Raw genomic sequence first — 17,852 nt, 5'->3', positions numbered from 1 at the left:
GGGGATTGAGTGACGTCTTCATCAACATTTGCAGAATATTCCTGTAATATTTTCACCTCTTGTCAGACGCCAACAGTCTAGTCGGCTGCAGACATTCATAAGGAGTTCTAGTAGTTTATTTGCCATTTTCAGGTATTAACATATAGGACAGTACATACCAGTGGAGGCTGGTGAGGGGAGGACGGCTCATAATAATGTCTGGAACAGAGTGAATGAAATGGAACACATGGAAACCACGTGTTTGATACCATTCCACGTATTCCCCTCCAGCCATTACAAGCCTCTCCTCCCCAATTAAGGTCCCACCAACCTCCTGTGGTACAAACACAAACAGTAAAATATATCATAAAAAATGCAAAGTGGTAAAAGATCAGAAATGGAACCAAAAGGTTCAGTCATGTTCTAATAGTCTGATGAAAACAAGTTGATGATTTAACCAGGCAGATAGAACTGGGATAGAAGCTGTTCTAGAACCTGTGGTCCAGAAACTGATTTACCCAGGCAGATAGAACTGGGATAGAAGCTGTTCTAGAACCTGAGATCCAGAAACTGCATTAACAGGCAGATAGAACTGGGATAGAAGCTGTTCTAGAACCTGTGGTCCAGAAACTGATTTAACAGACAGATAGAACTGGAATAGAAGATCTTCTAGAACCTGTGGCCCAGAAACTGATTTAACAGGCAGATAGAACTGGGATAGAAGCTGTTCTAGAACCTGTGGTCCAGAAACTGATTTAACAGGCAGATAGAACTGGGATAGAAGCTGTTCTAGAACCTGTGGTCCAGAAACTGATTTAACAGGCAGATAGAACTGGGATAGAAGCTGTTCTAGAAGCTGTGGTCCAGAAACTGATTTAACAGGCAGATAGAACTGGGATAGAAGATGTTCTAGAACCTGTGGTCCAGAAACTGATTTAACAGACAGATAGAACTGGGATAGAATCTGTTCTAGAACCTGAGATCCAGAAACTGCATTAACAAGCAGATAGAACTGGGATAGAAGCTGTTCTAGAACCTGTGGTCCAGAAACTGATTTAACAGGCAGATAGAACTGGGATAGAAGCTGTTCTAGAAGCTGTGGTCCAGAAACTGATTTAAGAGGCAGATAGAACTGGGATAGAAGATGTTCTAGAACCTGTGGTCCAGAAACTGATTTAACAGACAGATAGAACTGGGATAGAAGCTGTTCTAGAACCTGTGGTCCAGAAACTGATTTAACAGACATATAGAACTGGGATAGAAGCTGTTCTAGAACCTGTGGTCCAGAAACTGATTTAACAGACAGATAGAACATGGATATTGTTATAGTCTTATAAACATGAAGGTCAACAATTATAGGAAGACGTGGATGTGTGTGTCCAGTGTGTGAGAGTGTGTCCAGAATGTGTGTCCAGTCTGTGTTTCCAGTGTGTGTGTGTCAGTTTGTTTGTCCAGTGTGTGTATCAGTGTGTGTGTGTTTGTGTCAGTGGTCAGTGTATGTGTGTGTACGTGTGTGTGTGTCCAGTGTGTGTGACCAGTGTGTGTGTCCAGTGTGTGTGTCCAGTTTGTGTGTGTGTGTGTGTGTGTTTGTGTCAGGTTATTATTTACAGGGACGCTGAGTCACCATCACCCCAAACCTTAAACCCTGGGTAGAGGGGTTCAGTGAATGTGGTATGGTATGTGTTCAGGTGGGTCAGTGTGTCAGAGGAGGCTATATAGAAGGACAGAGTGCCGGCTGGCCAGTCCAGATACACTCCTACTCTGTGGGAGCTGGAGGGGTGGACGTCTATGGTAGTGGACTTCTTATTATGCCAGGCAGAGTAACTGTTGTCAGAACAGAACAGACTCCAGGACTTGTCATTCCATCCAAGCCAACAATCCCTACCCCTTCCTCTCCTGTTGATTCCTTTATATGTCACTCCTATAACAGCCCCTCCCCCACTCCACTCTACCTCCCAGTAACAGCGCCCAGTCAGACCCTCTCTACACAGCACCTGTCCACAGTCCTCAAATCTCTCTGGGTGATCAGGATACGGCTGCTCCTCTCTCCTCCATGTCACCTTTCTGTTCTCCTCAGACAGAGAGAGGCGTCTGTTTACTGTGTTTAGGTCCAGTGTGAGATCACAGGCATCTGATGGATGAAACCAGACACAATATTAGAAATCATCATCATTCACATTAGAATGTTAACTCACTTCTCACTAATTCATTAAATGTAGATGTTTCTAGGTATCAAAAGGAGAAGTGAAGGTAACTTGAGACTTGTTGAATGATCATATGTTATACTGTATGGTAATATAAAACACACTTATTCCCATTAATTACACACACACACACACACACACACACACATTGTCAAGCAACTCTTTGTAAACTTTGGTGTCCCTGATTTCTGCTTCTGTAGAACTACAGCTGATATTTAATATGACCAAGTCAGTAATGATGGTGGTCTTTGACTTTGACTTAACTTGAATTAAGACGTATTCTTAGTCATATTCTTCACAGCAGTCAACACTCACATTTTCTAAGCCCAGGTTTCATTCTGTTCTCTCCACCATGTTCCACACTGTAGCGGTAAGCAGAAGAACAGACAGTCATTGAGGGATACATCTGAACTCACACACACACACACACACACACACACACACACACACACACACACACACACACACACACACACACACACACAGACACACACACAGACACACACAGACACACACAGACACACACAGACAGACAGACAGACAGACAGACACACACACACACACACACACACACACACACACACACACACACACACACACACACACAGCATATAACTTTGTCCAAGTGGCTGTAAGAATGCAAACATGTCTGATATGAACATTGACATAAACCCTCTACATACTTGAGTTTCTCCAGTCTGCAGTGTGGCTCCTCCAGTCCAGCAGAGAGCAGTCTGACTCCTGAGTCTCCTGGGTGATTGTAGCTCAGGTCCAGCTCTCTCAGGTGTGAGGGGTTTGACCTCAGAGCTGAGACCAGAGAAGCACAGCCTTCCTCTGTGACTAGACAGCCTGACAGCCTGCAAAGAGTCAAATCATATTAAAACCACACTGATATTCTTTGGTGGTGAAAATAGTGTCAGTATATATTTTCAAATTGTTCAGTTTCTACCACATCATCTAAAACAACCTTCAAATGCATTCAACAAGTTTGTAGCTTGATGTAATCACTGTAGGCATGGAATATGGGACCAAATACTAAACTTATGACTACTTTAATACACTATAAGTGAATATAACCAAATAATTACGACTTTTCAAATGGGAGAACTACATACATAAAGTGCTTTCATATCTGATAATACTGTGCTTTCATTTCTAAGTAAAATATATATGTATGAATACTCTCAAATAAAAGGTGACATTCTGTTCTGTCTCCTAATATGAAACATTGTAGCTCAAATCCAAAATGCTGGAGCATAGCACCACATTTAAAACTGTAAGCTTCACTGTCCAAACACATATGGTGTGGACTATGTGTGTCTGGTAAACACATGTGGATCTGGTGAACAGTTATCACTTGTTGACCAACTACAGGAATACTGACCTCAGAGTCTCCAGTTTACAGTGGGGATTCCCCAGTCCAGCAGAGAGCAGCTTCACTCCTGAATCCTTCAGGTCATTGTTACTCAGATTCAGCTCTCTCAGGTGTGAGGGGTTTGACCTCAGAGCTGAGACCAGAGAATCACAGCCTTCCTCTGTTACTCCACAGCCTGACAGCCTGCAAAGAGTCAAATCATATTAAAATCACACTGATATTCTTTGGTGGTGAAAATAGTGGCAGTATATTTTTTAAACATATTCAGATATATCAGTGTCCTGAAACCTGCCATATCTATTCGTAAAATAGTGTATCATCATAAAAAATGACAAATGATCAAAGTATTTTCTGCAGATAGAAAAATGTATAGTACAAATATTTGAGTAGACTGACCAGAGCAGTTTAAAAAGCAGTATCAGTCAGAAGACAGACAGTGAGGTATCAGATTTAGATTGTATTGAGTATACAGTCCACAACATATATATTTAGACAGTGAGGTATCAGATTTAGATTGTATTGAGTATACAGTCCACACCATATCTATTTAGACAGTGAGGTATCAAATTTAGATTGTATTGAGTATACAGTCCACACCATATCTATTTAGACAGTGAGGTATCAGATTTAGATTGTATTGAGTATACAGTCCACACCATATCTATTTAGACAGTGAAGCTAACATTTTAAATGTGGCTCTATTCTCCAACATTTTGGATTTGAGGTCAAATGTTTAAAATGTTTCATATGACACTATGTAATGCCACCTTTTATTTGAGGGTATTTTAATATTTTAATACATTTCTGTTTCACCATTTAGAAATGAATGCACATTAAAAAAAATATATTATTGGGAAAAACTGGAACATTTGAGGCTATAATTATGATCCCGGATACGGGATTGCTCGTCGCAACAGGTTAAAGTGGCTAGTGATACATGTATTACATAAAGATGCAGTAGATGATATAGCGTACAGTACATACATATACATATGAGATGAGTAATGTAGGGTAATGTAAACATTATATTAAGTAGCATTGTTTAAAGTGGCTAGTGATATATTTTACATCAATTCCCATCAATTCCCATCAATTCCCATCAATTCCCATCAATTCCCATTATTAAAGTGGCTGGAGTTGAGTCAGTGTGTTGGCAGCAGCCACTCAATGTTACTGATGGCTGTTTAACAGTCTGATGGCCTTGAGATAGAAGCTGCTTTTCAGTCTCTCGGTCCCCGCTTTGATGCACCTGTACTGACCTCGCCTTCTGAATGATAACGGGGTGAATAGGAAGTGGCTCGGGTGGTTGTTGTCCTTGATGATCTTTATGTCCTTCCTGTGACATCGGGTGGTGTCGGTGTCCTGGAGGGTAGGTAGTTTGCCCCCGGTGATGCGTTGTGCAGACCTCACTACCCTCTGGAGAGCCTTACGGTTGTGGGCGGTACAGTTGCCGTTCCAGGCGGTGATACAGCCCGACAGGATGCTCTCGATTGTGCATCTGTAGAAGTTTGTGAGTGCTTTTGGTGACAAGCCAAATTTCTTCAGCCTCCTGAGGTTGAAGAGGCGCTGCTGCGTCTTCTTCACGACGCTGTCTGTGTGGGTGGACCAATTCAGTTTGTCTGTGATGTGTATGCCGAGGAACTTCAAACTTACTCCCCTCTCCACTACTCTCCCATTGATGTGGATAGGGGGGGTGCTTCCTCTACTGTTTCTTGAAGTCCACAATCATCTCCTTTGTTTTGTTGTTATTTTCCTGACACCACACTCCGAGGGCCCTCACCTCCTCCCTGTAGGCCGTCTCGTCATTGTTGGTAATCAAGCCTACCACTGTAGTGTGGTCCACAAACTTGATGATTGAGTTGGAGGCGTGCATGGCCACGCAGTCATGGGTGAACAGGGAGTACAGGAGAGGGCTCAGAACCCACCCTTGTGGGGCCCCAGTGTTGAGGATCAGCGGGGTGGAGATGTTGTTGCCTACGCTCACCACCTGGGGGCGGCCTGTCAGGAAGTCCAGTACCTAGTTGCACAGGGCGGGGTCGAGACCCAGGGTCTCGAGCTTGATGACGAGTTTGGAGGGTACTATGGTGTTAAATGCTGAGCTGTAGTCGATGAACAGCATTCTCACATAGGTATTCCTCTTGTCCAGATGGGTTAGGGCAGTGTGCAGTGTGGTTTAGATTGCATCGTCTGTGGACCTATTTGGGCGGTAAGAAAATTGGAGTGGGTCTAGGGTGGCCGGTAATGTGGAGGTGATCTGATCCTTGACTAGTCTCTCAAAGCACTTCATGATGACAGAGGTGAGTGCTACGGGGCGGTAGTCATTTATCTCAGTTACCTTAGCTTTCTTGGGAACAGGGACAATGGTGGCCCTCTTGAAGCATGTGGAAACAGCAGACTGGGATAAGGGTTGATTGAATATGTCCGTAAACACACCAGCCAGCTGGTCTGCGCATGCTCTGAGGACGTGGCTAGGGATGCCGTCTGGTTCTGCAGCCTTGTGAGGGTTAACACGTTTAAATGTTTTCCTCACGTCGGCTGCAGTGAAGGAGAGTCCGCAGGTTTTGGTAGCGGGCCGTGTCAGTGGCACTGTATTGTCCTCAAAGCGGGCAAAAAAGTTATTTGGTCTGTCTGGGAGAAAGACATCCTGGTCCGTGACTGGGCTGGTATTCTTCTTGTAGTCCGTGATTGACTGTAGACCCTGCCACATACCTATTGTGTCTGAGCCGTTGAATTGTGACTCTACTTTGTCTCTATACTGACGCTTAGCTTGTTTGATTGCCTTGCGGAGGGAATAGCTACACTGTTTATATTCGGTCATGTTTCCGGTCACCTTGCCCTGGTTAAAAGCAGTGTTTTGCGCTTTCAGTTTCACACGAATGCTGCCATCAATCCACGGTGTCTGGTTTGGGAATGTTTTAATCGTTGCTATGGGATCGACATCATCAATGCACTTTCATATGAACTCGCTCACCGAATCAGCGTATTCGTCAATGTTGTTGTTGGACGCAATGCGGAACATATCCCAATCCACTTGATCGAAGCAGTCTTGAAGCGTGGAATCAGATTGGTCGGACCAGCGTTGAACAGACTTGAGCTCGGGAGCTTCCTGTTTGAGTTTTCGTCTGTAGGCAGGGAGCAACAAAATGGAGTCGTAGTCAGCTTTTCCGAAAGGAGGGCGGGGGAGGGCCTTATATGCGTCGCGGAAGTTAGAATAGCAATGATCCAAAGTTTTACCAGACCTTGTTGCGCAATCGATATGCTGATAAAATTTAGGGAGTTTGTCTTGTTTTCAGATTTTCAGAACGCCACGTTGTTTGGTTTATTCTCCCACTTTATATATCTACATAGTCCCCCTTTTAAATATTTTAAATATTCTGACTAATTCACTTATAGTGTATTAAAGTAGTCAAAAGTTTAGTATTTGGTCCCAAACGCTTTGGTTGCATTTGCAGTTTGTTTTGGTTGTGTTTTGGGTTATGTTTTGGCCAAAAGTAACTGAATGTTGGATTTGAGAAATTGTCTTTCTAAGTAAGAAGATAACATGTTTCAAACACAACTAAATTAACCCTGATCCAGTGTGTGTCTGTTTGTGTGTGTTCAGAATGTGTGTGTGTGTAGAGTCTGTGTGTGTCCAGTTTGTGCGTGTCCAGTATGTGTGGGTGTCCAATGTCTGTGGTTGTGTCTAGTGTGTGTGGGTGTGTCCATTGTTTGTGTGTGTCTGTCCAGTGTGTCCAGTGTGCTTGTCCTGTGTGTGTGTGTGTGTGTGTGTGTGTGTGTGTGTGTGTGTGTGTGTGTGTGTGTGTGTGTGTGTGTGTGTGTGTCCAGTGTGTCCAGTGTGTGTGTTTGTGTCCAGTTTGCGTGTTTGTCCAGTGTGTGTGTGTTTTCAGTGTGTGTGTGTGTGTGTGTGTCAAGTGTGTGTGTCCAGTGTGTGTGTTCAGTGTGTCCATTGTGTGTGTGACCTCAGAGTCTGCAGTTTACAGTGGGGATTCCCCAGTCCAGCAGAGAGCAGCTTCACTCCTGAATCCTTCAGGTCATTGTTACTCAGATCCAGCTCTCTCAGGTGTGAAGGGTTTGACTCCAGAGCTGAGACCAGAGAAGCACAGCCTTCCTCTGTGACTCCACAGCCTGACAGCCTGACAAAGAGATCATCATGACTTCACAAACACACTGTTATTTTAACACCAGTAGTGTAAAAGGACAATGGTAGATGCATTTGGTTGATTCTCTCAAACAACATATAGATTCATCTTCCGTCTCCTAGAATTGTATGGTCATATTGTTATACTAATGTGAACATCAAAGCATTGATTCAATACGTTATTCAATATAATATTATATACATATCATATCACATATTTTTCTCTAAACGTAATATTTCTTCCTGATGATTAGTTCTTATATGTCATTTTATTTACTCACAGAACAGCTCTGGAGGCTTTGACCACTGGCAGCAGCCTCAGAAGACCTTCCTCTGATCTGGAGTATTCCTTCAGGTCAAACACATCCAGCTCCTTTTCTGAAGTCAGCAACACAAAGACCAGAGCTGACCACTGTGCAGATGACAGTTTGCCTCCAGAGAGACTTCCTGAGCTCAGGTATCTTTGGATCTCCTTCACTAGAGAATGGTCATTTAGTTCATTCAGACAGTGGAACAGATTGATGCTCCTCTCTGGAGAGGGATTCTCCTCGATCTTCTCCTTGATGTACTTGACTGTTTCTTCATGGCTCTGTGAGCTGCTTCTTGTCTTTGTCAGTAGACCTCGTAAGTGCTTCTGATTGGACTCCAGTGAGAGGCCCAGAAGGAAGCGGAGGAAAAGGTCCAGGTTTCCTGTCTCACTTTGTAAGGCTTTATCCACAGCACTCTTGTAGAAAGTAACTTCAGGCTTGTCTTTTGTTTGTAGTTCGGCCATTAGATTCTCATTGTTGTTGATGAATGAGAGGAACACATATACAGCAGCCAGAAACTCCTGAATGCTCAGATGAACAAAGCAGTACACCTTGTCCTGGTACAGCCCACATTCCTCTTTAAAGAGCTGTGTGCACAATCCTGAGTACACTGAGGCTTCATTGACATCAATGCCAGCCTCTTTCAGGTCTTCTTCATAGAAAATCAGATTGCCCTTCACAAGATGTTGAAAAGCCAGTTTTCCCAGAGACAGAATGCTCTCTTTATTCCAGTGTGGACCTGTCTCTTCTTTCCCAAGATACTTTTCATTCTTCTGTTTAGTATGAAACACCACAAGGTGTGTGTACATCTCAGTCAGATTCTTGGGCATCTCTTCTCTCTTATGTTCCAGCATGTGTTCAAGGACTATTGCAGAAATCCAACAGAAGACTGGAATGTGGCACATGATGTGGAGGCTCCTTGATGTCTTTATGTGTGAGATGATTCTGCTGGCCATGTCCTCATCACTGAATCTCTTCCTGAAGTACTCTTCCTTCTGTGGGTCGTTGAACCCTCGTACCTCTATCACCTGGTCAACATACGCTGCAGGGATCTTATTCGCTGCTGCAGGTCGGGTTGTTATCCAGAGGAGAGCAGAAGGAAGCAGATTTCCCTTGACGAGATTTGTCAGCAGAACATCCACTGAGTTTGACTCTGTGACGTCACAACAGATCTTGTTCTTCTGGAAGTCTAGGGGCAGTCGGCACTCATCCAGACCATCAAAGATGAACAGAACTTTGTACTTGTCATAGTTGGAGATTCTTGATTGTTTGGTTTCCATTGAGAAGTGATTAAGAAGTTCAATGAAAGTGTTTGTCCTCTTTCATCAAATTCAGCTCCCTAAAAGGGAATGAAAATACGAATTGGACATCCTGATTTGCTTTTCCTTCAGCCCAGTCCAGAATGAACTTCTGCACAGAGACTGTTTTTCCAATGCCAGCGACTCCCTTTGTCAGCACAGTTCTGATAAGTTTGTCTTGTCCAGTTAAGGGTTTGAAGATGTCGTTACATTTGATTGCAGTCTCTGGTCTTGCTTGTTTCCTGGTTGTTGTCTCAATCTGTCTCAGCTCATGTTCATTATTGACCTCTCCTGTTCCACCCTCTGTGATGTAGAGCTCTCTGTAGATCTTATTGAGAAGTGTTGGGTTTCCTTGTTTAGCGATCCCCTCAAATACACATTGAAACTTCTTCTTTAGATTAGATTTGAGTTCACGTTGGCAAATCACTGCAAGATCATCTGAATCTAGAAATAACAGAGAGAATATTAATATTACGTCTGTTTTAATGTCTACAGTATTGTAGGACTGTTATAAAGTTTTACATTATAATAATTTATTCTCTTAACTGACTGTATAAATGTGTAAATGTTTTCATAATGCATTACAGACTGGTGTGACTGATTATATTATTATTGGTATTATTGATGGTATTATTAATGTTGTCTCTCTCTCTCTCTAAATGAATCACCACAACACATCCCTGCTGCTACTTGATGAGGTCACTAGGTGTTGTGTTAAGGCTGTTACAATATCATTGAGTTACACAGCTACTTTAGCTGTACTTTAGCTACAGCTTTTAAATGTTATAAAACAGCATTCAACATGAGGCAGACAGATCTTACATTTCTCCAGTGTGTCAGCAAGCTCCTTCTGGTTCATTTTCCTCAGGACGTGCATATCAGCACCACTGAATATGGAGAGCACACACACACACACACACACACACACACACACACACACACACACACACACACACACACACACACACACACACACACACACACACACACACACACACACACACACACACACACACACACACACAAGGAGGGAATGTTGTATTTGTTTAATATTGTTTTAGGACTATGAAAATGTAAAAAAGGATTTGTTTATGGATTATGAAAACAACAAAAATAAAATAAATGGGAAAATGGGAGGAGAAATGACTAGAGACAGTGTTGTTTAACTCACTGACAAGGACCCATGAGTTCTTCTTACCTTTGTTCAGTAGAAAAGTCTTCCTCTCTAAAGTTTAGAGGTTTATCCATAGACCAGTCACTCTTCATAGACACACAGCTGGGAACAGGGGAGGCTGGTCTCTCCTGCGTGATTGGTCTTCAACACAACAGAGACAAACATTACATCTCTCAGATGGGAAAACATAAGCAGAGTTTCAGTCAGAGCTGGAAAATGAGACAGTTGAGGAACAATGGGAAAGTCGTTCTGCTTTGAACGTTGATAAACTTGTAACTTTTGAGAAAATGTTTTGGTACCTACTGTAGAGCTCTCATTTGACTACAGGACTGTTACTTTGGCACCCATCCAAATAAATCGTTTTTAATACAATTAACTGGTGTTTGGTGTTATTGAGTTAAGCGAGTTTCATTGTTTGTTATAAATAGTTATTTTATGGTTGTAAATGGTAAAATGAACTACAACATTTTATATAATTACTACTTTAGTAAGGAATTACACATTATTCAGTACTACTGCAGTTGCTTCATAATTACAATAGATGGTAGCATAAGACCACAAATGACATTTCAGAAGATTAGTTTAGTTTCTCCCTGGATCCACCACCACTCCCCTCACAGGAAAACTCATGTGTGCTTCTTCCTGTCCCTTTCCACACTGCTAACACAAGAGGAAGGACTGAAAAGGCATTTAACAGATTACTGTGAAGTAATATAATGATGATTCATGTTTATTATCACCTGTTATTATGTGAACGCGAAGGGCATGTTGAGGTTAATTTACTAACCAGGAGGGTTGAATGATGTAATTTATTGGCGGGCTGGAAGATGCACTCATCTTTTCTATTCCGAGGTTGTTTACTCACAATATCAGATATTAACTTATTTGATATTGGGGTGCGCTCTTTTAATTTTTGGATAAAAAACGTTCCCGTATTAAGCGCGATATTTTGTCACAAAAAGATGCTCGACTATGCATATAATTGACAGCCTTGGAAAGAAAACACTCTGACGTTTCCAAAACTGCAAAGATATTATCTGTGAGTGCCACAGAACTGATGCTACAGGCGAAACCAAGATGACATTTCAAACAGGAAGTGCCCCAGATTTTGAAGACGCTGTGTTCCAATGTCTCCTTATATGGCTGTGAATGTGCAAGGAATGAGCCTACTCTTTCTGTCGTTTCCCCAAGGTGTCTGCAGCATTGTGACGTAATTGTAGGCATATCATTGGAAGATTGACCATAAGAGACTACATTTACCAGGTGCTCGCTTGGTGTCCTCCGTTGCAATTATTGCGTAATCTCCACCTGCATGTATTTTTCTGTTTGCTTCAGAGGAGAAACCCAACTGCCACGAATGACTTATCATCGAATAGATATGTGAAAAACACCTTGAGGATTGATTCTAAACAACGTTTGCCATGTTTCTGTCGATATTATGGAGTTAATTTGGAAAAAAGTTTGGCGTTGTAATGACTGAATTTTCTTTTTTTTTCTTTTCTTAGGGGTTCAATACCTGCTATGGTCTTTTTTTTTTGCTCTCCCAAAAGCAACACAGCCCTAATACGAGATATATAGTAAGTTAAGTAAAGAAATGAGTGACCATTTTAGAAAATTATGAGACATATAGTCTGTGGTTGCATGTCAATCATATTAATATGTAATATATATAATATATATAATAATATATATACTATAACTGATGCTTCATGGTCCATCATATTGCTGCTTGTAGACTATAACTGATGCTTCATGGTCCATCATATTGCTGCTTGTAGCCTATAACTGATGCTTCATGGTCCATCATATTGCTGCTTGTAGACTATAACTGATGCTTCATGGTCCATCATATTGCCGCTTGTAGACTATAACTGATGCTTCATGGTCCATCATATTGCCGCTTGTAGACTATAACTGATGCTTCATGGTCCATCATATTGCCGCTTGTAGACTATAACTGATGCTTCGTTCATATGCTGCCATCTATTGGAAATATTTAACAATTTAAAGTTATTAATTAATGTAAGAGAAATGTACAGACATTGGTGGGGCAGCTGAGAAATGAAATTTATTTTTCTGGTTAATTCCTTAGATCTCTAACCTGCCCCACCTATCACACGCCAATTGCTGGACTTTCACATAGAGGTTACTTGGTCACACAGTTCAAACCACATATGAAAAATAAAACACGTGGCTTGTTGATCAAGTGTTCTGCCCTACAATAATAAATATAATAAAATAACAAAACAAAAACAGCCAAATGCTTAGACAGGTTTTGAACAAAATAATCAAAGTGCTATTTAGTACTATAATGGTATTTACTAACATAATATTATTAATAAAACAGTTTCTAAAATAATTAGGGTTCAGGTTAATGCTAAATAGGTCATACGTAGGGTTAGATGCTGATGTAAAAAGGGCTTTATAAATACATTTGATTGATTGTGAGGTTTAGGGATTTAAAGGTAAAAAACATTATGGGTTTATAGCTCTCTTGCTCCACCCTGTGGCCTTCTGTAGGGACTAAATAACTAATTCACGACACCTGCTAGGCTCATAATCTGAGGTAGCAACTGCTTCAGATATACAAATCAATGAGCTAGATTTATTAATTTGTTTTCGAACTCAGTGAAACTGCGCAGCTTTCACTCAATCCGATGCCTACGAACGAACATTTCGATGCATTTCAAATTACCCAGCAGCCATTTAGAAACAACAAGTAGTCAAAAAAAAGTGTTTTTTCTTAATTAAAAAATTTCTTCTGGCTGTCTAAATTGGCCACATCTTGAAAAAGAGGACAGGGACATTCATTTTAGTTAGGTGGTATACCTTTTTCTGAAAGCAAATATGGTAAACCATGACCAGAAAAGGTTTAAGGTTTAGCAATGTGGGTCACCACAACGTGTATCCAGGTGAACGGTGATCACGGTCACCAAGCAGCTGTAACCCTGTTAGTAATAAGGAACCTGAAGTCAGCGTTCAAGCTTACCTACCTGACCTCCTATAAAGGGTTCTATATATATTCTATATATACTGTATACTCAGACACTTCCTAACCTCCTATAAAGGGTTCTATATATATTCTATATATACTGTATACTCAGACACTTCCTGACTTCCTGTAAAGGGTTCTATATATATTCTATATATACTGTATACTCAGACACTTCCTAACCTCCAATAAAGGGTTCTATATATATTCTATATATACTGTATACTCAGACACTTCCTAACCTCCTATAAAGGGTTCTATATATATTCTATATATACTGTAAACTCAGACACTTCCTGACGGACATATTCAATCAATCCCTATACCAGTCTGCTGTTCCCACATGCTTCAAGAGGGCCACCATTGTTCCTGTTCCCAAGAAAGCTAAGGTAACTGAGCTAAACGACTACCGCCCCGTAGCACTCACTTCCGTCATCATGAAGTGCTTTGAGAGACTAGTCAAGGACCATATCACCTCCACCCTACCCGACACCCTAGACCCACTCCAATTTGCTTACCGCCCAAATAGGTCCACAGACGATGCCATCTCAACCACACTGCACACTGCCCTAACCCATCTGGACAAGAGGAATACCTATGTGAGAATGCTGTTCATCGACTACAGCTCGGCATTCAACACCATAGTACCCTCCAAGCTCGTCATCAAGCTCGAGACCCTGGGTCTCGACCCCGCCCTGTGCAACTGGGTACTGGACTTCCTGTCGGGCCGCCCCCAGGTGGTGAGGGTAGGCAACAACATCTCCACCCCGCTGATCCTCAACACTGGGGCCCCACAAGGGTGCGTTCTAACTGATGCTTCATGGTCCATCATATTGCTGCTTGTAGCCTATAACTGATGCTTCATGGTCCATCATATTGCTGCTTGTAGACTATAACTGATGCTTCATGGTCCATCATATTGCTGCTTGTAGCCTATAACTGATGCTTCGTGGTCCATCATATTGCTGCTTGTAGACTATAACTGATGCTTCGTGGTCCATCATATTGCTGCTTGTAGCCTATAACTGATGCTTCGTGGTCCATCATATTGCTGCTTGTAGCCTATAACTGATGCTTCATGGTCCATCATATTGCTGCTTGTAGACTATAACTGATGCTGCTTGTAACCTATAACTGATGCTTCATGGTCCATCATATTGCTGCTTGTAGCCTATAACTGATGCTTCATGGTCCATCATATTGCTGCTTGTAGCCTATAACTGATGCTTCATGGTCCATCATATTGCTGCTTGTAACCTATAACTGATGCTTCATGGTCCATCATATTGCTGCTTGTAGCCTATAACTGATGCTTCATGGTCCATCATATTGCTGCTTGTAGCCTATAACTGATGCTTCATGGTCCATCATATTGCTGCTTGTAGACTATAACTGATGCTTCATGGTCCATCATATTGCTGCTTGTAGCCTGTAACTGATGCTTCATGGTCCATCATATTGCTGCTTGTAGACTATAACTGATGCTTCATGGTCCATCATATTGCTGCTTGTAGCCTGTAACTGATGCTTCATGGTCCATCATATTGCTGCTTGTAGCCTATAACTGATGCTTCGTGGTCCATCATATTGCTGCTTGTAGCCTGTAACTGATGCTTCATGGTCCATCATATTGCTGCTTGTAGCCTGTAACTGATGCTTCATGGTCCATCATATTGCTGCTTGTAGCCTATAACTGATGCTTCATGGTCCATCATATTGCTGCTTGTAGCCTGTAACTGATGCTTCGTGGTCCATCATATTGCTGCTTGTAGTCTATAACTGATGCTTCATGGTCCATCATATTGCTGCTTGTAGACTATAACCTATAACTGATGCTTCGTGGTCCATCATATTGCTGCTTGTAGACTATAACTGATGCTTCGTGGTCCATCATATTGCTGCTTGTAGCCTATAACTGATGCTTCGTGGTCCATCATATTGCTGCTTGTAGACTATAACTGATGCTTCATGGTCCATCATATTGCTGCTTGTAGACTATAACTGATGCTTCGTGGTCCATCATATTGCTGCTTGTAGACTATAACTGATGCTTCGTGGTCCATCATATTGCTGCTTGTAGCCTATAACTGATGCTTCATGGTCCATCATATTGCTGCTTGTAGCCTATAACTGATGCTTCATGGTCCATCATATTGCTGCTTGTAGCCTGTAACTGATTCTTCATGGTCTTATTCTGCCATCTATTGGAAATATTTAGCAATTAAAAGTTATTAATTCATGTACAGACATTGGTGATGGAGCTGATAAATAAAGTGTTTTTTTCTTGTTAATTCCTTAGATAAATCTCTAACCTGCCCCATCTATCCCAAGACAATTACTGAACTTTCACATAGAGGTTTCCAGGTCTGCCAGTTCAAAACACATTTGAAAAATAGAACTAATTCGGCTTGTTGATCAAGTGTTCTGCCTTGCAATAATAAATATCATAAAAGGGCCCTAGAATTAGGGTTAAGGCTAAAATAGGTTATACATATGGTTAGAGTTTCTGTATATCACTTTGTGACATCTGCTGATGTAAAAAGGGCTTTATTAAATACATTTGATTGATTGCTAGGTTTAGGGTTTTTAAGGCAAAAAACAGTATGGGTTTATAGGTCTCTTGCTCCTCCCTGTGGCCTTCTGTGGGTACTACATAACTAATTCGCAACACCTGGTAGGCTCATAATATGAGGTAGCAACTGAGTCAGATCTACAAATCAATGAGCTAGACCTGTCCATTTGGTTTGTAACTCAGTGAACCATTGCTCAATTCAATGCCTACAAATGAATGATGATGATGAAAATTACAAGCCTCTCTCATCTTTTTAAGTGGGAGAACTTGCACAATTGGTGGCTGACTAAATACTTTTTGCCCCACTGTATATAGAGTACAGGGAACATAAGGTGGAATATATTATTATGACCTGCTAGATCTACTGTCTTTATTATATTACAACAGACCAGCTGTATCTACTGTCTCCATTTCACTTTGACCATTGTTGTGGGCCTGCCCTCCCCTCAACAGCCTCAAATAGGCTATTTCATGTGGGTTGGGGTGGGGTGGCAGAAACGCGCATCTCACATTTCATGACATTACATGTTAATATATATTGCTTCTAAAATTTGTTAAAAAATCACAAATAATATTTTAGATTATTAATTTCAAACAAGGGCATTAGCGTGATAAGAACTTACCAGTCCAAAACGATGTCCTCTCCCGTTCAAAAAATATTCTTCCATAATCGCTAAATGAATCGTCCTACAACAATCTCTGTCTCACTTTCCCAATCAATTTATTCTAAAATTGTGTGTACATCTGTATATCTAGACTTTCCCTGACTTAGTCGCCATACTGATTGATATATAAACAGCTGAATCTGCGCGTTTACCAAACAATGCAGTGCGTAATATGTGTTTCTCCTTCCGGTATGAAACTTCAATAGCGAATGACTCTCTTTACACTGGAGCTTCCTACATGGATTGGTCTTCCAACACATAAACATGACCTATTGCCGTTTACCTCAGCTCATTGACTATCTACCCAGCTAGATTTCAAGACGATCAGTGGTCATTGGGTTAAAATACGGTCAATCAACAAAACAGCCGGCAAATCATTGGTGCACATGACTGACTTGTTGTCTTCAAATCGGTTTCTTTCAGTCAATACGTCCAGTTTCTTTCAGTCAATACGTCCCGCGAAATGGCCCATCAGGTTTGCTTGTGTTACAAACAAACCAGTTGATTGCAGTGAAACCAAACATGACCGGAAAAGTGGGAAATTATCTTTGTTTGCACTATAGCCCTTATAAGCTTCACGGTTGTGCCTTTGTTTCTTGTTTTGTTGGCGACATTATAAATAAAGAAATGTACCTTCAGCACGCTGCACCTTGATCTCATTCCGACGACCATCGTGACAACGCTCACCACGCTGCACCTTGATCTCATTCTGACGACCATCGTGACAACGCTCAGCACGCTGCACCTTGGTCTCATTCCGACGACCATCGTGACAACGCTCACCACGCTGCACCTTGATCTCATTCTGACGACCATCGTGACAACGCTCAGCACGCTGCACCTTGATCTCATTCCGACGACCATCGTGACAACGCTCAGCACGCTGCACCTTGATCTCATTCTGACGACCATCGTGACAACGCTCAGCACGCTGCACCTTGGTCTCATTCCGACGACCATCGTGACAACGCTCAGCACGCTGCACCTTGGTCTCATTCCGACGACCATCGTGACAACGCTCAGCACGCTGCACCTTGGTCTCATTCTGACGACCATCGTGACAACGCTCAGCACGCTGCACCTTGATCTCATTCCGACGACCATCGTGACAACGCTCAGCACGCTGCACCTTGATCTCATTCCGACG

At 41.9% G+C, this 17,852-nt stretch overlaps 1 protein-coding gene and 1 pseudogene across 1 annotated transcript; both read right to left on the bottom strand.

The window, feature by feature from the left end:
- Positions 1–2,100: 2,100 nt before the first annotated feature.
- On the bottom strand, positions 2,101–5,287 carry LOC139422627 (ribonuclease inhibitor-like). Its single transcript, XM_071173773.1, has 5 exons — positions 5,265–5,287; positions 4,964–5,056; positions 3,568–3,735; positions 2,867–3,040; positions 2,101–2,110 (listed from the first exon to the last, which is right to left on the bottom strand). The coding sequence occupies exons 1-5, from the start codon at positions 5,285–5,287 to the stop codon at positions 2,101–2,103; spliced, it is 468 nt and encodes a 155-aa protein (XP_071029874.1).
- A 2,124-nt stretch (positions 5,288–7,411) lies between these two features.
- LOC139422626 (NLR family CARD domain-containing protein 3-like) lies at positions 7,412–10,179 on the bottom strand (annotated as a pseudogene).
- Between the last annotated feature and the right edge of the window lie 7,673 nt (positions 10,180–17,852).

The sequence above is a fragment of the Oncorhynchus clarkii genome, chromosome 12 (assembly GCF_045791955.1).
Source record: "Oncorhynchus clarkii lewisi isolate Uvic-CL-2024 chromosome 12, UVic_Ocla_1.0, whole genome shotgun sequence".
In the NCBI taxonomy this organism is placed as follows: Eukaryota; Metazoa; Chordata; class Actinopteri; order Salmoniformes; family Salmonidae; genus Oncorhynchus; species Oncorhynchus clarkii.
Note: the sequence above shows the minus strand (reverse complement) of the source record. Positions and strands in the feature narration are given on the sequence as shown.